Source organism: Elaeis guineensis, chromosome 1 (genome assembly GCF_000442705.2).
Source record: "Elaeis guineensis isolate ETL-2024a chromosome 1, EG11, whole genome shotgun sequence".
In the NCBI taxonomy this organism is placed as follows: domain Eukaryota; kingdom Viridiplantae; phylum Streptophyta; class Magnoliopsida; order Arecales; family Arecaceae; genus Elaeis; species Elaeis guineensis.
The window spans coordinates 3,982,687-4,005,955 of NC_025993.2; the positions used below are offsets into that span (position 1 = coordinate 3,982,687).

At 37.2% G+C, this 23,269-nt stretch overlaps 2 protein-coding genes across 3 annotated transcripts; one reads left to right on the top strand and one right to left on the bottom strand.

Annotated features, from left to right (window-relative positions):
* Positions 1 to 69: 69 nt before the first annotated feature.
* Positions 70 to 11,734, top strand: LOC105034616 (protein root UVB sensitive 6). 2 transcript variants are annotated; one of them, XM_019847963.3, is made up of 13 exons: positions 70 to 495; positions 1,737 to 1,835; positions 1,987 to 2,100; positions 5,714 to 5,785; positions 5,870 to 5,980; positions 6,077 to 6,196; positions 8,065 to 8,166; positions 8,265 to 8,337; positions 9,741 to 9,824; positions 9,928 to 9,992; positions 10,197 to 10,298; positions 10,385 to 10,573; positions 11,466 to 11,734. In XM_019847963.3, the coding sequence occupies exons 1-13, from the start codon at positions 124 to 126 to the stop codon at positions 11,532 to 11,534; spliced, it is 1,572 nt and encodes a 523-aa protein (XP_019703522.1). In that variant the 5' UTR covers positions 70 to 123; the 3' UTR covers positions 11,535 to 11,734. The 2 variants fall into 2 exon arrangements, with proteins under 2 accessions (XP_019703522.1, XP_073114179.1); XM_073258078.1 differs by having other exon boundaries at positions 1,719 to 1,835; positions 11,466 to 11,694.
* Positions 11,735 to 19,344: 7,610 nt separating this feature from the next.
* On the bottom strand, positions 19,345 to 20,396 carry LOC105034627 (zinc-finger homeodomain protein 2). Its single transcript, XM_010909849.4, has one exon. The coding sequence runs from the start codon at positions 20,394 to 20,396 to the stop codon at positions 19,602 to 19,604; it is 795 nt and encodes a 264-aa protein (XP_010908151.1). The 3' UTR covers positions 19,345 to 19,601.
* Between the last annotated feature and the right edge of the window lie 2,873 nt (positions 20,397 to 23,269).

Here is a 23,269-nt window from a genome sequence, read left to right on the forward strand (position 1 = left end):
AATGACAAAAATAATCCCATATTTTCTATTAAATTCCAACGGTCCAAACAGTATATAACCAACGAAGCCCCGTCGCTCGCTCGCTCTCTCGCTCTCTCCGCCCCCAACTGTTCGATCATTTCGATGGCTCCGATCCAATTGAAGCAATCGCCGAGTTCCGCGCAAACCCTAACGCGGGGCGGGGCGACGGAGGCGAGGGCGGTGGTCAGGGAGGCGATGCGAACCACCGCCGCTGCAACGGTCGCTGCGCCGCCTGTCGTGCCTTCTCTGCCTCCGCCTCCGGCGGATCAGATCTTGACGGAGGTGAGGTTTGGGCCGGCCGTGGATGGGCTCGCGGTGAATGCCGCAGCGGCCTCGTCGAGGATCTTGTGCTGCGAGGAGATCGATGGGCGGAGGTGGAATTATGTGGTGGATGTGGAAGGGACCGGGAGCGTCCGGAGGTGTTCGTCGGCCGTGAAGGCGGTTTCGTTGCAGACACCGGTGGCGCCTGTGGAGGTGAGTTGGTTTTTATTAGCTTTGGAGTTGTCTAATATCAAAAAAATTATCATTGTTTTTGTTTCAATACTTGGTCTTTTAACTTTTATGCCCATAATCTTAATCGCTACTTAGTTAATTTTAATTCATATTAAGAAGATATCTCGAAAGCTATGGTTTTTTAGGTGGCATTAATCTTAACTGATGTTCTTCTGGCAATTACTTCAATAGATTATGTCAATGTCTTTTTTCTTTTTTTTTTTTTTTGAAAATTAATATTTTTTGCTGCTTACTAGGTAATCCTGGCTCTTCCTTCTCGAAATTTATTTTTTGTATCACATTATTTTCTGTTGGAAAATTAGAAAGAAAGAAAAAGTTCCTGTTTCATTCTTTTTTTACGACAAACTTTGCAACCGTTTTGTTCTTACTGATCTGGACAAAAAGCTTTTGAGTTTTTGTTTTATAAAGGAGCCGTGCGTGCAATCTCAAAATGGATGTTGGATTCAGAATGAAAGATTCTTCAATTTTTGAGTAAGTTTTGTGTGGCCCTTAGTTGCATGCTTGGTGCGTTAGATAAATGCCTGAGAACAAAGAATACAGCAAAGTACTGAAGACATTGCTAATGAAAACTAGGGGATTGGCTGCAGATGAAGAATTTCATGGGAATATTTAACTGATAGGCCAAACATTAATGAGTTTGATAATGCATAATATATTAAAAAAATAAAGTGAAGTGTCAACAGATTTTGGATGATATTTGTCAAAAGAATTTGCCAGGGGATTTAGTTTAGTCTTCACTGCTGCGTTATTTTGCATATGGCCAGAACTGAGACACAAAGGAAAGAGTGAAAAATCAAATTTAAGCATGAATCCCTCCTGCGTGCTCTATTTTTGCCTGCCTCTTTTCAGTACATGTAACAAATTTTGAGATCTAGTAATATTTGTCATACTGCCTTGAGTTTTATCATTCTCATCCCAAAATGACTGTCTGGAAAGGGCATATTAATTATAAAGTAGCTATTGGTACCAGGACTTTGAAATATATCATTTTTTGATAGGATGCTTTTTGGATGGGCAGTTTACATCTCTAAGAACTTTACACCTTTCATTTCTCTACTCTGCATTTTCATGTAGTACGCTTGTAACTGCATCTAGCAAAAGTATGGAACACATGTTTTTGGTTTTCTATTTCTTGGCAATTTAAGAATGGAGACCTACAGCATTCAGCTACAATATAATCACAGATAGGAATTCTGGTGCAGGAATTGATCTCATTCATAAGATCTTATGTAGTGCCTGAAGGGTTTCCAGATAGTGTTACCCCTTCATACGTTCCATACATGACATGGCGAGCTTTGAAGGTATTTACTTGAACCAGCACTTGGCTTCAATTCATAAGCTATTTAGTTATTTCAATCTGTTAATGCATGCTTGTGCTACAACCTCTAACAAGAAATTTTTCTTTATTTTGAACTCTCTCATGATATACTAATAATTATTATCATTGTTCAGCATTTCTTTGGTGGAGCTATGGGTGTTTTCACAACACAGACACTGTTGAGTTCTGTTGGAGTATCTAGAAATAGAGCCACACCAGGTGCTGTTGCTATTAATTGGATACTTAAGGTAAAGAATATCAGCATGTCCTAGCAGGGAAAACACTGACTATAATGTTATGTTTCATTCATAAAGTAACTTCTGCATTCTCTTGTAGAAAACCATTAAGTTCATCTTTTACTTGCTCTATTTTTCTAGTAGAATCACTACTATTGTCTATATCAGCAAGCTAAGGTGCTGCTATGCTACATATATTGCTTATCAAAAAGAAAAAAAAAAATAATCTAGTGTACATGCAACGACAGAAAGACAAGGATCTTGTATTTGAAGTCTTTCACAATTTGTTAGTGCTATACAGACACACAGATGCACATACACACCTGTAAGGACGCATAGCTCTATTACAACTGAAGGGAGCTAGTTTTCAACTTGTTTAGTCTTGTGAGAGCAAATTTCTATTAATTTGTCATTTTTTTTTTTTTTTAGTTTCATTAATTTAACAATTTAATGCATATTTTACGTCACCTACTGGACCCAAATTGTTAAATAAGCATCAAGGGGTCACTGTTTAAAGAAAAAATGATTCAAACTAGAGATTCTGTTTCTTTCTAAAATTCAGATATTGGACATTTATCTGTTATTGACTGAGACTGACCAATCTTTAGATGTTCGTTTTCCATATTGGCTTTAATGGCTGATGAAACTGTCTTGGATTACCTGTGGAACTGTTCAATGGTCCACTAGCTTGGGGCTTAGGACTTCTGACAAGCTGTATCCCTGAATTAGATTGATAAATATTCCAAAGTGGTGGATGCAGTGTATGGTCCACCAACTGCTCTTTAAGTTAGTAGAAGGTCATGCATTCCATGCACGGGTTAAGTGGGATCCATGTGTTATGTGCAATTCTGCATCTAGGATGCTATAAGCTCATCCTCAATATGAGTTTGCTAGAAAACAAAATATTTTGTCGCTAACATAGAAATCAGGACTGAAGTGTTGCTCCAACCAAGATGTTTGTGTATGTCAAAAGATATGCATGTAAGTTTTTGTAGAGTCTAGATATCTGACTGAACAACCTAATTTCCAAGTAAGTTTGGTTTAGATGTAAGGTCCAAGATACCCTTGGATCAAGGCTGGGTAGGTCTCAATCAAAAGTTTTCCAATCACAAATTGGCTTCCAGTTAGGCATCCAACACAACTAGGAAGACACAGTACAAAACTTGAGAACTTGAGAATTTAACAACTGCAACATCTCTAAATCAGCAGGTAGTTTGTCTCAGAATTGTAAGTTGTTCATGGTGACCGACTTAAAAACAAGATTCATTGATTTGTGGAACAAAGGAGGATGGAGAAAAAGGAGAGAGATCATTGCCTTATTTCAAATTTTGAAGAAAAATGCCTGAATAAAGTAGTATTCTTCACCTTTATCTTGGAGAAGGTTGCTTAAGAATCGCCTTAGGAATCCCATGTCTTTGGATCTTACATTCAAAGAGGTACCAACTTGATATTTAACAAATATTCCATATAAATGTTCATTGTTGGACTATGGCAGAGGCAGTTCATAAATGTCTTGGACAGTAAGCATCCATCATCCATGGATATTGGTTTTTAGAACTGGACTGGACTGGCCAGTCAAACCAGTAGATTGACAAGCTGGCTCTTGATGCACTTTGGGCTTAAGTTTGAACTTCGGATCATGAAAATCAGGTGATCTGGCTGGATTTTTGCTCAGCTCAACTGACTTGATTGAGTTATAATGACCTAAATTTCCCTTCCTCTTTCTTTAAAAAAGCCCAAAAAACCATAACAAATGGAGACTTGAACATCCAACCTGCTGTAAATGTTGGAAGCTCCTTCACCAGCACAACCCAGAATCTGCCTTGACATATAATGATGATAATATATGATACATATATTATAAAATAGTAAATTAGAAAGATTCACCACATGACACAAAATTTCATTAAGCCAAACAATAGCACTTAGCCCTGATATTTTAATAATTAATATTTGGCCCTTGGTTTTACCATTGAATGTCTGGATCACAAAGGGTTACGTTTTATGAACATTTTTCTTTGAAAGCTTCCTGAGCATTATTTTTACTAAATTTTAGCAGTCCGATGCACATGCATGCATGTAGATGACTCTGATTTTTAAGAAAAAATAAATTTTAGAAAGCACATTCAATTTTTAAAATATTTCTTTAAAAATAATATATTTATAATACTATTTTGCCCATGAACCTATCTAGTCTTAGATGATTATTTTTAATTGAAAAGTGCTTTGGATATGTGAAAATTCTAAATAAAGAAAGAAAGTCAAAAAGATGTCAAGGAAATAAGACTTTTCTTTTCCTGCGGGTTGTGGGTCCTGGGTGCCCATAAGGAAGAAAGGTAGAGAGCACTTTATTTCAGGGCACAAGGGAAAGAAAAGAGATCGAGTATTATAATTTTATTATACTTTTTGAGAAGTGTAATGTATGGCTGCAGGCTTTGCGGCTGGCCTTAAGGATTTTTTCCATTATATAGTAGATTTTTATAGTATTTTATCATATATTTTTATTGGATCACCAATTGAACCAATGATTGATTGGTTGGACTGGTAACCAAGGACTTGTTCTTCTTGCTCGTTTGATATCCAGTCTGGGCTTGATAAATGTTAACTATTGACATGTAGGCTAGGGCTCATGAACCAAAATCATATCACGTAGCTGGCACATGACTGCCCATTGGTTATGTTCTCATTCTTTTGAGAGTGTTAAGACTCACTCCTACATGCACATCCTTGCAAGTTACTTGGGATACTGGTTGATAATGATGTTTGCATGTGTGTCTTGATTATCATGTGCAAGAGCCTGTGAACTATACATGCATGCAAGTGCTGCTTGCAGTTATGTTTGCTTGCTCCCCCTGCTACTTGCTCCTGCACTGCAGATGAGCTGCTTTGTCTGCTTACACATGCATGTGTTGGTGTGCTTGGAGCACTTTTTAAAGTTCATTCTGACTCTGAGTGTCAAATTTACTCCTGCAACTAAGAATAAAAAATCATTGGTTGCAATCGTGAAGAAATATTTTACTAGAAACTATAATTCACAATGTGTAACACATCCGTTGGGAGTCATAAGATGTAGGAGAGCCCCACATATGCTCTATGGGGTAAGGTTGATGGAAGGCTGTCAGAATAAATGCATGTAATGTCTGGATACCTAATAACAAAGAAAACATGAAGATATGGAGATGAACAAATACTCTCTGGAGTTTTGTCTGATAGTAAAGTAGATGAATCCTTCTAGTAGTTGTCACCTTGAAGTTACAAAGTATTGCAAGCCATCAATGATAAAAAAATTATGTTAATTAATTTATTGTTAATGATATTTTTCTTTTTTCATGGCTACAGAATTTAATTTTCTTTTTCACTTTAAATTTAAATTTTGTTCCAGTATAGCTATTCATAGTTTCAAATGGTATTGAGATAATCAGGTTTCATGGTTTGCAAAAATCTTTGGCTCTAAAATGCCACATCAGGACACATTCTGGTTGCTTAACTTATTATGCTTTTAATCTTTTATTGTTGCCATTATATTTTTTTTGTTTTGTTTTAAGTTGTTGCCATTGATTTTCAAGTATCAGCGGCCAAATTCTGTGGTTTCTTATGATTCTGACCGTGCATGGAAAATATGCAGGATGGAGCTGGGCGTGTTGGCAAAATGCTTTTTGCACGGCAAGGAAAGAAGTTTGACTATGATCTAAAGCAGGTAAAGCACAAGCACATATTAATCTCTCTACACCTCTATTCATAGAAGAACGTTATTCTTAAATCTTGTTGTTGATTGGCCCAGCTTCGCTTTGCGGGTGATCTTTTAATGGAATTGGGTGCTGGGGTAGAATTAGCAACTTCTGCTGTTCCACAGCTTTTCTTACCATTGGCTTGTGCAGCCAATGTGGCAAAGGTTGAACTTGTTCTTACACAATCAGATCTTTTCCATTGAAGTTATATGAATGGAGGTTATTCATGAAGCATATCTCTTGACAATCTCCCCATGCAGAACGTTGCTGCTGTGACTTCGACATCAACACGCACTCCAATCTACAAGGCCTATGCAAAAGGAGAAAATATTGGTGATGTCACTGCTAAAGGAGAATGTGTTGGCAATATTGCAGATCTGGTATGCTATCCTGCTTTCTGCCTACATATTGTTGCTTTAAAGTATTAATCATTAGTATATTAAATGTCTAGGAGTATGAAAGGGTTTACAAGACCTGATCCGAGTAAATATTTTGGCAATATTACTTATGTGACAGCTAATCTCGGACCTGCTTTGTATTCCAAAATTACAAATAGCAATTTAAATTTAACATGACCCTAGAGTCATAAAAGGATATTATAAGATTTCTATGGTATTTTTTTCATTGGTAAAACGTTTGGTCAACAGATGCCATCCAATGAAACAATATTAGGCACAACCAGTGGAGAGTCAGAACTTGAAGGGCCTCTTTGGCTACAACTGCAGGCATAGGTTGGGATTGGACAGCTGGAACTGGGTGAAGGGAGGGAGGGAGAAGGAGAGGAAGAAGGGAGAGCATGGGGTGTTGGGCAGGCTCCTCCCACTCTCCCAGTCCCTCCCTTCCTTCCCTGTTGTTTTCTTTCTCCAGCTGATCTTGCCAGATCCAGCAGGAAGTTCCCAGAGAGGCCCTAATACTTTTGCAGTGCAGCAGTAACTATCTCCCTTTCCTATATATTGGACTTCTAGGAAACACATAATCACATTGCTGTCTTTCAAAATGTGCATATTCTCTTCCTCCAACACACTGCAAGCTCCATATTTCGAGCTCTCTCTTTCTTAAGATGCTATTGTCAAGCACAAAGTCCTTCCAGCTTTGATATGCCATAACAACTCCATTTCAAAAGCAGACTGACCTTTCATCGGATAATTAGCACTTTTGCTTCTTCAAAATCAACATCTTTATAGTACCAATAAAGGACTCCAGATTCATAAGGAGGTCTCATAGGTGAAGCCCCATAATGCCAGTCATCTCTAAAGCCCTTTAGCATCCACGATAGAGTGTGAGAGGTCCCTGACAGAGATTCCTCGAAAACTGATCATCCTTTCATGTGCATTTGATGAATTCATCCCACATTTCCAGATATTGTTGACCATTTTTTCTTCCACAAGATTCTCAGAATAAAGCAAATAAACAAAGTACAAACTATTGCTTGACTCTGAGGAATGCCATGTTAGGCAAGGTCTGAACTCCATCGGAGATCACAATATTCAGCCTCTGAGCTTCACCAGAGAACAAACTGTTTAGGTTTATATAGATTGGATGAAAACCATGTGAATTAAGATTTTATTCCTTGCCATAAATGGTGCAAAACGCAGCATCAACTAGGATACATAGAGGAGGTTAGAGGTCTTTTAACTGTAAAATGATGACTTCCGTAGATTTCACACAAGTTTTGAAAAGTGCAACATAGTGAGTTACAGATTTGCAAGGCTTGAATAAGAAGAATGTTGCCTCCTATGCTTTAATGATTTCAATTTATGTTTGTTCTGCATAACAAGCCAACAAGGCCCTAAAAATTTATATAGGAGCCACAGATTGCACATATTGCTCTAGAGGAACATTAACAGATATTCTGAGAAAAGTTTTAGCTAAAGTTCTGAATACTTTGTTGAACAAAACCAGCTTATCTAACTTGTTTCTAGGGTTAAAATTCTTGCTTATGAGATTAGCTTAATTTATAGATGTTCATATAAGTAGAGGGCTGTATGGGTGAATTCCATTAGTTTGTAATGATAAAGAATTGGCCATTGACCAAAAACATAGAGATCTGATTTGGTTTCTTTGTTGGGGTTATAGCATAACTCCATAATGTTGCCCAAGTTGTCTTTTAAACCGATTTCCACAATATTGTTCATAAACTTTAGATAACTTCTAAAATCAATTTTCTTTCATACATTTGTTTATTGCATTTATATGTATCTTGTTATAATTCTAATCACAATTTCATCTTGAACTTCTTGTCTTGAAGTTGGGGACTGGAATGAGTATCTTGATTTCAAAAAGAAACCCATCCTTGCTTGCTTCATTTGCTTTCCTGTCATGTGGATATATCCTTAGTTCATATCAGGAGGTATGGGTCTTTAATTCTATGATTAAATTCTGTATTTTTGTTATTATTTGTTAATGTTCTGACAGAATCTTCTGTTCAATTAATATTTACTTTGTCAGGTCAAGTCAGTTGTTTTGAACACTCTAAATAGGGCAAGATTCACCGTGGCGGTGGAATCTTTCATTAAGACTGGTAGGTCAAGTCAGTCTTCTGATATGCATATTGACTCTATCGAGCTGTAGTGAGCATATTGTAGTGTAGTGGTTCTAGCTGGTGGGATGCTAATTGGTATAGTCCCACATTGTGAGCCTCAAGATATAGGTTGTTCTTGCCATACCAAAAGTCAAAACATGTCTTTTGATATGGCATGGTACAACACAATACTTAATATTCTGCTCTAGCAATGGCTGTTTTACCAAGGTGGCTGTACGAGCAATGATAGATATGTTTTGGATGGACCCAGAAGAGCTATTTTTGATGGTTTAATTATGAATGATAGAAATGATTGGAAAATACATGTACAGCAAAATTAAAGAAATACAAAAACCAATATTATCTTCAATATGCATGTTTGTGTAACTTATACTTGAAAATACATTATAGCAACAGCTTTAGTTTATCAGCATAAGGGGAGAAAGGTTTATGGTACTAATAAAACATGAAGCTGCAAAGCACATGGTGCTATAAGATAAAGACATGTATTAAGACACAGTTTCATAGCATGATTATCCTAAAAAATTCATCAAATGAAATGTACACAATACAATGAAAGGATAAGAAGTTATTATGTAACATAGTGCCAAACTGAATGTCTATAACGGTCACACATGGTTGTTACAGAGTCCCTGACATCCATGATATATATGACTAGTAAATCAGGTTTTAGTGGCTTGTTTCTTTCTTGGTTGTAAACTTAAAATTGTTGGCCTTATTGACTCAATTTAATTTTGAGTGGTAATGGAAAAAATATGGGGAGAAAAAGAGCAGTTTTGAAGGCTGACAAACAAATTTAGTTTCAGGTATCTTGATACTAGGATTGTCAAATCACGATTTATTTACACATCATGGCATGCTGCTGTAATGAGTTATATTTCTCTTTGTATTGATTGATAAAATTTGATATGTTGATCCAAGATACAATAGGGCATGTAGCATATTAGAGAAACAGCAGATAACGGCTTGTGTGACATGATATTAAATGATAATTGGAATTTGGTCAACCATAGACTTGCTTACAAGAAATACCATTTATTCCTAAAATGCCTTGATGTGTGAGCATTTAAGTTCATCATATTTCAGCACATTGCATTCCTTCCCAACTTATGTTGAAACTGGGATCTCTACTTGAAGTGGGTTTTGCCAAAATCCTGTGTATAGGATGTTAAAACACCAATATTTCTGTTAAAACACCAAAATCCTCTATATATAGAACTTGGAACCTCTCCTTGTGCATGCCTTCAGGAAGGGGTGCCAACCAGCTTCTCTATGTGATACCTATTATTTTGTGTTCTAAAATCATCTCAAACTTCTCTATACTAGATAAATTTGATTTGACATATGCCACTGCTAATTGTTCAATCCTTATAATTTTGCAGGGCAAGTTCCCTCACTGAAGGAAGGGAATTCAAAGGAAAATATATTCAGTCCTCCATGGTTAAAACATACACCTGTCATTCTAGGTTGACATGATATCCCAATCATTTTGTTTTTAATTTTTTTATGTGAGTAATTTTGCACAGCTGCAGAAGGCTAAACTTATAGGTCTGGTTTGAGTCTCTTCAGGTCCTACATTTGGGGATGCATTTCAGGATCCTGCTTCATTTCTTGCCACGCAGTGCTTGTTTGAGGTATAATTTCCAACCTTGTTTACATGGTGGTTTTTGGATGCACTTGTAGTTTGCTTACTTCTATTATTCTGTATATTGTGCAACTTACATTACTGAACATTGTCATCCTTGAAATAACTTTTTCTTTTCCCCTTACCATGCTGCATTAGGTGTGAGCTGAAATATTCTTGCATATTTGCTAATATAATTTATCTCCCGTTACAGAAAGAAAGATATATGGTCACCTATAACCCTTCAAAGGATAAAATTTATGCATTGCTTAAGGATCAAGCAAAGTCTGATGATATTTTGAAAGCAGCTTTCCATGTGAGTATGGATTCTTAATTTTAAGTAATTTAGGACATATCTGCTTTAACCTCTTCTAATTCAGATTAATGTATCTTGTATTACAGGCTCATGTTCTATTATATTTTGTTCGTTTATCAAATGTCAATCGATCTCTGAGAAACCGCAATAAGTACGATCAATCAAAACTAGAATCCCCAATTCCTACAAACTCTGACTTTGTGGCTCATGTTGCGGAGTCCTGCAAGATTGTTTCATCTTCATATGGGGTTTTCAAGAGGAAGGCAGCAGAACAGGTGACATGTTGGCTACTTGGCTATCAGAAGCTTTAGATGCATGTTAACATTAAGGGCCATTAAACATACTCTGAGATGTGTTTAAACACACACACACACACAGAAACACATACATATATATGCAAGTACGTAGTAAAAAATAGATCACAATTAGAGTTATTGCTTATGTATAATCACTGTTTACTATCATAAACTCACTGGATTTGTTAATTCAGTTATTTGCCTGGGACTTATACGTGACTTAGATGATTTTGTAAGTTTTAACATTCATGTCAGTTAAAATCAAATGAAGTAAACTTAGAAGTCCGGAAGAGGAAATTAAATCCATTATCCAAACAGAAAAAAGGATATTGTTAAAGAAATAGTAACAAAATATTTCCAGTATTTTATTGGAAAAGACTGCCATGGTTTTATAAATTTTGACCTTTGGCTGGGCAAGTGCCTTTCATCTTATAGATGGTTAGCGTATGTGGTTTTCTCATTTTGATGTCTCGGGAAATGTGGAAGCTATTAGAAAAGCTGGTGGTTAGGTGGATCTAGCCTGTAGTAATAGGATAAATGAGGCTATGAAAGTTCAGATATCTGATATATGGTGGATGATGTGTCATGCAAGTTTGCATCTATTAGCGAGAGGAAAGATGACCAGCAAGTATATCCATGTGTGATGAGGAATATAAAACAGCTGTACAGAGTCATTCTGCATATTATAACACCAACATGCATGGCTAAGAAACTCACAGGCAGGGTGCCTGTGTTGCTTAACCTTTTAATTTAGTGCAGCTGCTTCTCATTCCTCTGGATTGACCTCTCTATGACTGACATTTTTTTTTTCCTGGTTGGTGAAGAGAACTGGCTTTTATTATTATGCTCACAACCGGCTCCTTTCTTGCAGGGATGGATAATGTCAGACTCATTGCTTAACCCTGGACGAGCTCGGCTTTGTGAACTTAAAGAGCAATAATTTTCTGACCATCTCAGTTCATAATATTTATGAGACCTCATTTCTTGGTCTGTTGATTTTAGAATATGCAGTTGAGACCGAATGGCAAATATGGTTATTCCATGTTATTTCATACTGTAAACCAGCACTCATTACTCAGACAGCAGATATGGCTTCTCCAAAATTATTCCTAAAGTTCACACCATACTGCAACACTCTAGTCTTCCAAGATTTTACTCATTAGACTTTGTTGATCTATCCCATCATGAAATGGCTGCAGTTTTTTTTTTGGTTAGCTTCAACTGACCCTTCCTACAAGCAATGAAGCATGATTTACTGACTACCAGTTTGTACAATAAGTTTCTAGAGTTAACCAGTTGGCACAGTCAATGGAGAGTACTGCTTGTAAGCCTTTTTCTCCTGACATTGTAGGCCTTTTCTTGTAGATTAGTTTTTTTGTATTTTGTCCATCTCAATGGGTTTTTTTGTCTATTTATCTTTCAGGAAAAAATTGACTGGGTGCAGGGCAATGTAAAATAGTTGGCGAAAGCTAAATGGAAGAGCAAATAGAGCTTTCCCGGTGGCATGAATGTATTACATAGGCAGGCTGTGACTTTTCTCTTCGTTTTCTTTTTTCCTTTTCCTTTTTTTCATTCAATCTGTATCATACTTCAACTTATATTCAGTTATTTGTAAGTGGGCTTCATTAATAGAATACAATGTTTGGCTTCCTGATATTTACATTTTTTTTCCTTAAAAAAATTTGGTTGCAGACTTTTTTGGCCCTTGTTATAATTTAATGATTTCACTTCTTGATGTAAAAGCATCTTTTTACTCTAGAAAGCAGAGTTATTCATTGATTTGTCAAAATTATCCATCATGTTCATATCATTGATGTGCAAATAGAGACTAATTAATTGAGATCTCTAAAAGAGAATGTGAAGTTTCAAAATTCTAACATTCAGCTTTCTGTGTAAAGTTCTTCGATCTGTATACTAGTGAAAAGAAAAGTTCCAAGTTTTCCCCAAAACCTCCCCATTGAGATTCATGTTGAAATGTTCATATCCTTCATACCCATCAAATGACAGCACATTGTTATCCCTCTTGACATCAGAAATGCAGCAACCTAGGACTTATCTTCTGGCATGTGGAACCTAGGGCTGGTCATTCCTCCCTCACTACTTTTTGCTTTGGAGCTTAGCCTCGGCCTAGTTGATCAGTTGCAAGGGGTTAACCCCTGGTTAGATTAGGAAGCTCCAATGTGGAGATGGGACTCTTCAGGTCATCTTCTTTGGGAGTCTCTTAGGCCTGCTTGCTTCCACCATTTGACATGGCATGTTCACTTGTTTCTCAGGAAGGAAAAATTGCATACCAGGAAAATCTTGGCAAGGAAAGGCTGAAGCCTGCCTAGGGGTCATATTTTCTACCTAGCTATTTGAAGAGAAGATAAAGCATATGCTCTCCTGCAAAGTTGCCCAGGAATGGGAACCTTTCTTCGGAACTCGAAGTCTAATCTTGTCATTAAACAAGGATTTTATGTTTGTACCATTAAAACACAAGGATTTATGTAAGACCAATTAGAGATGCCTACAATGCGCGAAGGAACCTAAGGATGCGAAAGGTTGAGGGCTATCTTGGTGTTGCCACTTATAATTTAGAAGGCTTAAAACTTACTAATTAGAAATTCATGAAACAAGCATTAGCTTTGTGGCTAGACCCCATCATTTCAAAGCAAGGGTTCGGGTGTTTGAGTCTTGTGCTGTTATCCCCTAACGATTCGATTCTACTAGGGTTTCCTGCAGTAAAATCCTGGGTTTTTATTTGATCTCGGATAGACCCAGATACTTGCTTTTCTCTTACACATGCGACTTCCCTCCCCTATCTCAAAAAATAAAAATAAAAATAAAAATTATCCGATTTCCTTACCATGTTATGGAGTCTTGAAAATTGATTGGTCTTTCAATAATCGAACAATTTCTTTACTTTAATTATGGTTTGATAGAATGGGTTCTAAACCATCACACTTTGGATATAGCTGATAAAACAAGAAGATATGCAGATGATTTTGAGACATTGCCTGATGCTAATGGATTAGGATATTTTGTTTCAAGAGAACCTGGATCCTTCGGTTCGGTTCGGGAAAAGCTGCTTCATGTTCTTGCCAGATTCTCTATCAGTCACATATGTCAAGTTTTGTCAGCATAAGCTAGCGTGTGGAGTACCCAACAAGCATATCATTTGATATGTTTCGAGTGTTTTTGTACTGAGGGTCAAGTAGAATTTTGAATATAACATTTACGAGGGAATCTAAGGTGGATTTCTTGGATGTTCAAAGAGGCAAAAAAAACAAAAAAGTATAATTCCAGGAAAATGCAAGTTATTCAATTGGTTATGTTATCACCGGAAGATCCCTGCGGTCGACACTTTAGCAAAAAAAAATTTCCACGATTTTAGCCGATGCCAATTCTGTTACAGCAATTGTGAAGTTTTGGATCACTATGTTGCATTGCAGCTACTCGACAGAAGTTTGGAAGAATATCTTATGGAGATACAATATTACAGATCTTCCATGAGATATAAAAACTTTCTGGGATGAATGGAGACAACGACAGAGGATCTCAAATAAATTTAGATGATTGGATATCATTATATCAATCACTCTATAGTTCCTATGATCAGAGAGAAATAATAGGCTATTCCGTTCAACAGCTCGCTCACCCAGCGAATTAGCAAGAACCGCGGTCTTCCTAGCAGCAGACTGGATCAAAAACTCATATACAGTAACTCACAAACTGTAGTTTTAGAGCTCAATCCTGAGGCGATATATATGCCTTTGATCCTTTTTGAAGACTCTGGAAAAGATACACATCTTGAGCCGGGATCTACTGGGCTGCTCTACCCTCAAAAAAATTTTGAAAATAGTTTTGCTTTTCTACCGTTGCTGGACACTCAGTGAACTCCGGAATCAAAATATTTCGAAATACCTCTCCCACCTTTTCAAAAACCAACTCACTGAACATTACTTCTGATGGGACAAAAAGTTTGGAATCAGCCCTTAGTATATTTTTTTTTTGTTCCTCCACCCACCGTCATTGGGATTTCTCCATGCATTTTGTTCTCCATTTGACCCATCTAAACATTCACAAGTCATGTAGTGACCATAATACCTCCACAGGTTGTAATTCACATTGATATAATACTAATTGCAAGGGAGAACCACTCACTTCCTCCTTATGTTACCTCAAAAAAAAAAAAAAAGTATAATTCCATCAAGATGTGGACTCCCTACATGTCCTCTTTTCAGCTCTCAACCATTCCTGTGTTCTGTCGGTCTTCCATTGGCAATGGCTGGAAAATATTACTAGCTATGATGAACTAAATTGTTCCCTTATGACAGTTTACCATCTGGTCCAGATGACTTCCATTTCTTTCATAGTTTCCTCCTTTTATTGTGATGGAAGTGCTCTCGTCATTTTCTATCTGGCATTTTACGATTGTTCCCCATTTTCCCCATAAAAGAGGGAAGAAAGAGATGGCAAAAACGTGAACATGCTTTCAGAAAATAGCACCAACGACAGCAGAAACAGTTTCTTGTCAAAATAAGATCGACCATGAAGAAAGACTAAAGTTGGGAGACTCTAGAAAAGATGGTTCATTACATGTGGCCAAACCTGACTGGTTTTAAGAATTCATAACATACATGGAAGGGAAATATGGTTGATACTTGACAGAGACAAAATAAATCTCATATTTGAATTGAAATGTGGACAATTAATTTATGAGAGAGAAAATTCCCAATTATTCTTGAGAAAGAATACTACATGAAGTGGTTCAGTGTTTAACAAGCTGTGAGCTCTCTGTTACAGTGAAATACCAAACATATTTAGTTTTGGTGCACTATGTGTGAGTTCTGTTGGTATTTTTCACTCAGTATCCACACAATCAGAACATCTTCCTCCCCTCTATTAAACCTTCCAGCACAATTCATCACATAATAGATATAGCTGCACAGCCCATCACTGGCAGTTAGGAACAAGTAAAGATCATGGAAACATCAATTAATACTTGCTCTTACCTTTGAATCCAAGTCTGATTTCTATCTATTGACACCTTCCAAGGTGAAGAACTGCATTTGCGGTCAAGAGGTTGGTTAAGAGGTTGGATGGATCGGATGGCTGAGTTGACTCTGCGTCTGTGTACGTAAGATATTGCCCGTTTTGACTCGATCATCTTTGGGATTCAGTGAGCATCTTTGGGATTCAGTGAGCCTCACGGTTTTGTCCTTTAAAAAACATCTCATGTGAGAGAGAAGATTCCAATCCATGTAAGTCATACTCCCTCTTGACTCACAACCGATGTGGGACTAAAGATACCGGCCTCCCGCAATATTACTCTCCTCCCCCCCAAATCAAGGGAGAGTATATGTGCATGGGTAGGAGGCAATCCCACAGACGGCACCAAAGTTATGGTTTGCGACCCCCCCTCCCGTCAAGGGGGAGTATGTGTGCATAGGTAGAAGGCAATCCCATGGACGGCACCAAGGTTGCGGTTTGCAAGGATCGGATGGTTGGGTTGACTCCGCACCCGCATACATGAGATATTATCCGCTTTGGTTCTGACTATCTTAGAACTTCAGTGGGTCTTGGCCATTTGAAGCCTCATGATTTTACTCTTTAAAAGACGTCTCATGTAGGAGAGAAGGTTTCAATCCATATAAGCTATATTTCCTATTTACTCACAATCGATGTGGGACTAAAGATGCTGTCCTCGTACAATAGTATATTCTTCATGCCTTGGACTATAAATTAATAAAATGTGATGCAATTCCAAAACTGGGCAAACACCTCTCATGTGCAGAAAGCCTTCAACTTAGCTTGCTCTCCACATAACAGTGGTAAGTAATAGCAGTGCTTCTACCAACCATAATAACATCAATCGGATGGTCTTGTTGGATCCTGTGTTCTCCACCCATTGTCCCTGAATGCTATCAGAAGCAGGCCCTACCTCTTGTCCAACTCTGGGGTGGTCTTTGATGGGTGTCCATCACTGGCGTAGGCTGCTACAATGAGGCTTTCACGGTAGGCTGTTCTTTGTGAGACATGCAGTACTTAATGCATTCAAGATATTATTGTTTACCAAACATGGATATGGTCTGTGCAAGATCCAAGTAGTGGGCCTCACATCTCACAAGCCAACCATATGTTTAGGTTAGTACACTGGCAAGTGGGCTCTACATATTGATTGTTTCTACTATGTGAAGACTCTGGCTTGTAGCACCTTCAGAACAAAAGACAGTCTTGCCTTTTAAGTATTTTTGAGTTCAGTGGGAAAAGAGAATGATAATATTTACTAAATGTACTTGCATACAGATATCATATGAATCTCTCTCTCCCTTACACACTTTACTAAGTCTCTCTCTTTTTTTTTTTTCCTTTTTTTTTTCCCGGAGACTGAACCATTTCCTTTCAAAATCAAACCCTTGCTACTTACCATGGAGGTTAAGCCTCCCGCTTCAAATCAAGGGCACCCCATTTCCTTGTGTTTTTATGTTCTAATTCCTTCTGGTAGCTGCTATTTGGTCTCATAGTATTGAGGCTAAAATTCATATTTCTCTGTTAATGGTTAGTTTCAATTAACTTGATTCCATTCTTTTCAGATTCCAACATTTGTTAATTCATCCACTTCTGATTTTGAACTTTTTGAGAGCTGTGAGCTATTACTGTTTTTGGTTGCTGTAAGAGAAGGCTGAAGAAATAGAGCAATATAAGATGACAAGGCGAGGAAAAAAAAAAAGAACTTGGAATATTCTACTGAAACTAAATATTTTTGTGAGGAGCTACTTAGATTAAAAGAATTGGATGTTTTTATTAAAAATGTTGTATGCAACCAAATCCCAAGCATTACAAAACCAACTTGTAATTTAAAAAGCATGTTCACTCAAGAGATATCATGATTTTGTGGTTCATCTGAAGGAATTGTTCTGGTAATTGGGTAAACCATTACCGACGAAGCACTGTTACCATTTTAAGATAAAGATGGAGTTCTTTGGAGTAAATTCTTTGACACTACTTCCATTTAGATTTTCTTATGTCTTTGTTTCCTAATCCATCAACACAAGTCCAGATCCCTTTCTTTACAATGCCTTATCTGTTTTCATGATGCATGCCTACACTATGTCAGCCTGCTAGTTTCTAGCAAGATGACTCTAATCAAACATTTGTCTTGCACAGAATGACTTGTTTATGCACACCCAAATTCCCATTTGGTTCCATTACATGTACATCAGCAGGGCCATAGAGGACCAAACCCAGCTTCTTTTCAACATTCCTCAAGTTTAGCAGACATATCCATGGTGACCCACAGGTTCCGATATGCCGTGCTGGCGAAATGCATGCAACGTACGACACGTAATTTCTTACAAAATGTTGATGTTCTCAGTTTCTCACCATTATTAAGAATCATAATCATGGTGGTCCAAAGCTTGGATCCAACAGGATAATATAGCATCATAATAACTAATAAGAGAGCCCAATCATATGAAATTAGCATAAGACTTGGCTTTGCTTCCCGTTAATTACTTCATCTTCGTCACACCATAATGAAGAAAATAAAAGAAGATATGAAAGTAACACACATGTCAGAGTTTAATAATTGCTAAAGAAAAGATGGCGGTCTTCGTCGCTAGCAATGACATGGTGGTAACTATGCATTGGATGATAAGAGTATACTGGAGCCTAAGATGTGCTAGTCCAATTGCATCTAATGCAATATTTAGCGAGAGAGAGAGAGGGGGGGGGGGGGGGGGGTGGAGATAAACTATACATTACATTTACTCCTAAACATGAATCATCTCTATCATTTTAAGAAGCTCTCTCAATCTGAAAACCCATTAATCTCTCTCCCAGTTTGACTATTTGAGTATTATTTTTTCCCATTATCAAAGAAAAAACAAGCAGTTCTGTTATGCGGAAGAATCAACAGGAGAGCATGATAATCATATCTCTATTCTCTGTATATGCTAATGTATAATCTGAACATGACAGGTTATGAATGTGAAATATATTCCTACCGAGCCCTTTGGAGGAATTCCGTTTAAGGTGTATTCTTCCTTCCCTAGTTGATATATTCTTTCTTCCATTCAAGATGTAGAATATATTGGATTCTCTAGTTCATATAACACTTTTTTTCGGTCTGTATCAAGAGAAGAGAATTTCTAACTAAAATTTTAACTAAGGATTTCTAAGTAAAATTTTAAGTACTAACAAATTAGAACAACCAATGGAAGTGATGGAATAACTAATACAAAAATTAGATATGTATGTTGTATAGGGTGCATTTACTATCTCATAAATTCATTATATCAGGAGATTTGATATTGGTATCACACTCTGTAGCAAAGTTTTTAATAAAGAAAAAGCTTCATAATTTCTCAGCATTTGATCATTTAGGAAGAGTCTTGGAGAACCTAGGAAATTTTGGAGAGATTGTCTTTGTGTATTTCTAAGAACTAAAAAAAAACTAGTGCCTCCATTCATGGAATATATGAATTGGAGGGGTTACAGTAATGACCATTACCAACCTTGGCATTAACAATATTTTGAGAAAAAGGAACTGGTGCTGAAAATATAAGAAAAACAAACTAGCTCTTACTAATGAAATTTGAGTAAAGAAAGAGAAGAAAAATAGGAACTGACAAACTTGAAATGAAACTGAAGCCTAACCTTCAGTAGAATTTGAAAGAGCATCACCACAACATGAAGATAAAGTGGAGAATGAACAGCCATTGGAGGACTGTCCTCCTTTCTTTAAGTACAGAGTCCATGGAAAAGAAAAACGCATTGCCTAAACCACTTATGAAAGTGGTAAGAGTATCCATATCTCAGACCTACTAAACTCTCTAGCCCAGATCAACAAGCCAATCAGAGCAAAGAAACTAAGAAAATGCACCAAAGCTAACACAAACAAAGATGAATGTCATACGCCTACCATCTAATCTCACCTCTCTAATCCGCAATAACAAATATAAACTCCTTTTTGACCCACAGAGAGTAAAGAGAGAGTTGGGACTGGAATGAAATCTTTGGTCACTCAAGCTGGGGGCAGCTCTTTCTTTGCCAAGTTGTGCTTGTTGTTGTGCATCCAAACTCTGAGAACTTTTCTATTCACCCCAATCTCTTGGCAGAACTGCTCCACCACACTCTCCTCCTGCCTCTGGAGCCTCCACCCAATCCTCTCAGCAAAGCTCAGCATCTTCTCCTTCTGTTCTGGAGCAAATTTGGTCCTGACCCTCTTCTTCCCCATGGGGGGTGCTCTTGCCCCTCCCACTCCATCCATCTCATCTGACTCTGAGGCCATGAGAGCACCCAAAGGCATGACCATTTGGTGTGGCAATGGACTTGGGATGAGACAGTGGTTTGCTGGGTGGTTGTAGCCAAAGGCCTCAGGCCCTGAGATGAGGACGCCCTTGTAGCCCACAAATTTTGTTTCCTTGAGGTGATGGTGGTGGCACTCACCTTCAATCTCTTTTCTGTGGAAGTTCCTGTGGCAGCTGCAGGCTGAGCACTTGAGGGCCTCCAGGGTGCCCTCTTCACCACTGGGCATGAACTCACCACACCCATCAGTGGCATTACCACCAATGGACGCTGCATGGTTCTTGAGGCATTCCCTATACATCACCACTGCCCCTCCTTTCTTAGTGCTGTGGGTTGTGGGCTGCTGAGCCTCTGTGGGGTTTGTGGAGAGAGGAGGAAGAGGAGGAGGACCATATGATGATGAGTAGAAGGAGGGAGTGTCCTTTGAGAGGTTTTGGCCATGAGCACCAGCATATTTGCTAGTTATTGGACTTGGGACCCCTCCATGACCATAAAGATCCATTCTCTCCATCTCCGTGCTAATTTCTTTTTCTTTTTCTTTTTCTTTTTTCTTTTTTTGTTTTTTTTTAACTTCTTGAGATGTGGAGACCAGAACAAACTGAAAGCAGATATGGAATTTTTTGGGTCTGAAATCCTTGGGATTGTAAATCAAGGGAAGAAAAAAGAAAATGAACCCACTTGCTAATTTTTATTTCAATAGAAAGGCAGTAGAAAATTGGAATTTGGGACAGTGGAGATCCTGAAGAACCTTGTGTGGATTCTCAATTCAATTTTTTAAGAAAGTCAAAGAGTTGTAGATGAACTAAAGTAGATTCTTGAATTTGATCTCAGATACCTGGGACTACCAGGTTAGAGAGACATGAGAATATGAGAGCAATTCTACAAACACACACACACACACACAGAGAGAGAGAGAGAGAACACTGCAAGTATTTAGCAGCAGGAAGCTGTGCAGATAACAGTTCAGTTTTGAGCTATAACTGAAACCAGCCAATTCTCTGGGTCAGAAAACCTCTCTCAAGGAAAGAACAAGAAAAGAAGCAAGCAGAAATAGTAATTAGAAGGTGCTGTGGAATATATTAGATTAAGAAGCATGAAGGTTCCCATGGACTTTTTTATTCATATTATAGACCAACTTTTGACATGTACTCTGAGGAATGATAACAAGATACTTAATCAAAAGAAGAGACAATTGAACAGTTTCCTGTGGGGAGGTGGGAGACAGGTCCTAAACTTTTCCAGTCAAGAGAAGAATTACAATAACAACATAAAGAACTGTCTCAAAGGTTCTCTTCTAGACTTGAATTACCCATTTCATTCTCCAAATGACAGCATGGTGAATCTAGGCAAAAAAAAAAAAAAAAAAGAACAGAACCCTTCTCAAGAGTAACTGAGAGAGAAGACTAGAAGAGATTTATGAGAAAAACTGCATGGTAAGCCTGAAGTAAGAGCTCTTCTTTCTTTCACAAGCAAAGAGAGGATGAAGAAAATTGCATGGGGCTTTCCTATGGGTATTTCCAATATGACTTACAGGTGATAACCCACTGCTGCTACTCTAGAGAAGGCTGCACTATATCTTCCAACTTTGGATTCCATGAAAAGAAGACTTTAGAAGAGTTGACAGGGAAAGAGGGGAATAAACAAAGAATATATTAAGAGGTGGAATGAAATTAGGATACATATATAATGGAGGTGGTTTTGGTACCAAGACACTAAATAAGGGGCTCCTAGCTGCAGTAAATAACAGAGCTATAGAGGTTGGGAAATACAGAGAAGATTTTCTTTCTTAAAAGAGTGGATGTTTGCTTTGCTTGCACTACCAGGCACCAAGCCTACGCCAGACAGTAGGAGAGAGAACAGTAGTGTCTGAGAGGAAGAGAACACACGCGCAAAGAGGGTCCCCACAATATAGTTTTGAAGTAAAAGTGATACAACTACCATAATGCCTTCACCTATACAATAAATGAAACCAGACTTGTATCATTTTGGTGTAGACCAAATTACGCACATCAAAATTACTATAATAGCTCCAGACTATTACAGCAAACAAATCACACTATAGAGTAATTCTCTAATTCAACAAAACTACAGGTAATTGTATTTGGTATTACAATGGATATTTAATCTTGTTTGCGACAGATTCAGTTACATAGATACTCAAACTTGTTAAATTTATAACTTGAAAAAGAAAAGCCACAATGAAATAAGAGATGACTTGCCATCATTTTCCCCCAAAAGAAAAAAAAAAAAAAAAGGAGATTATGGTAGAAGTTGTTATGGATCATCGTAATGCTTATAATTTTATGAATAAAAAGCCTTAGAAAAGATGGAATTTGAAATTATATATGAACTTCTCTTCAAAATTATGGTATGAACAATGTAATACTTATTGTTAGCCATTATACCAATATATAACAAATAACATAATTGAGTTAAAGATATAGATGCTGCAATAACAATAAATTTAAATATAATAACATACTGTTGAAAATGCTCGTGTCTTTTAAACCCCCAATAAGAATTCTACAAACTTCTATTTTGGGGTTAATTGAGGCAATCATATTTTACAGAGTAACATAACTTCAATTTTCACTTCTTTTGTCTTTAATTAATTGTTCGATAGAAAAAAAAAATTTAAATAAAAGGATGTGTATGCCAATTAAATTTGAAATAAGGGGGTTAATTTCAAGATTCAAAGATATGTGGGTCGCAACCTTAAATCATCATATTCTCTTTTTTTTAATCACTAATAATTAGGGTTTGGATTATTCATTGATCTAACTATTCCATCATTCAAGAACCTGCTGGGTAGTTGAATAAGGTTAATTATTATGATATGAAAAGAATCATTTACTATTAAGGTTAATTATTCTTCTGACAAAATAGTAGTTAAATAGTTGGATCATAAATATTTGATTGCACGATAATAATGGTGATGCACATACTACGACGATTCCTATGCCAATCTACAAATATTTTTTCTAAGCTTTTATGCTAAAATCACCAATCAAGTCGTGCAAGACGATCTTGGCTTGTGGAGTAGGCTGAATTCTCTTGTTATTAGTTACTATTGTGCTGACTCATCCATGTGATCCTGTATTGACCTTCTATTGGGTTTAATTGCTTTGTCTTCTCTCAGAATCTGCATGACAAGGATACTACCAATGTGCAGACATGGAATGTTAGGAAAGAAGCTTGGAGACAAGGTCTGAAAATGGAGGAAGAGTCTGTATCACGGTACTGTGAAGAAATTATTAAACAGTCTTGGGGGTGTTTGGTTCTTAACTAAAATCGGAATGAAAATGAAAATCAGAATGGTTTGGAATCAAAATCGGAATGACTAAATCTTCCGAAGTGTTTAGTTCGTGACCGGAATCGAAATTG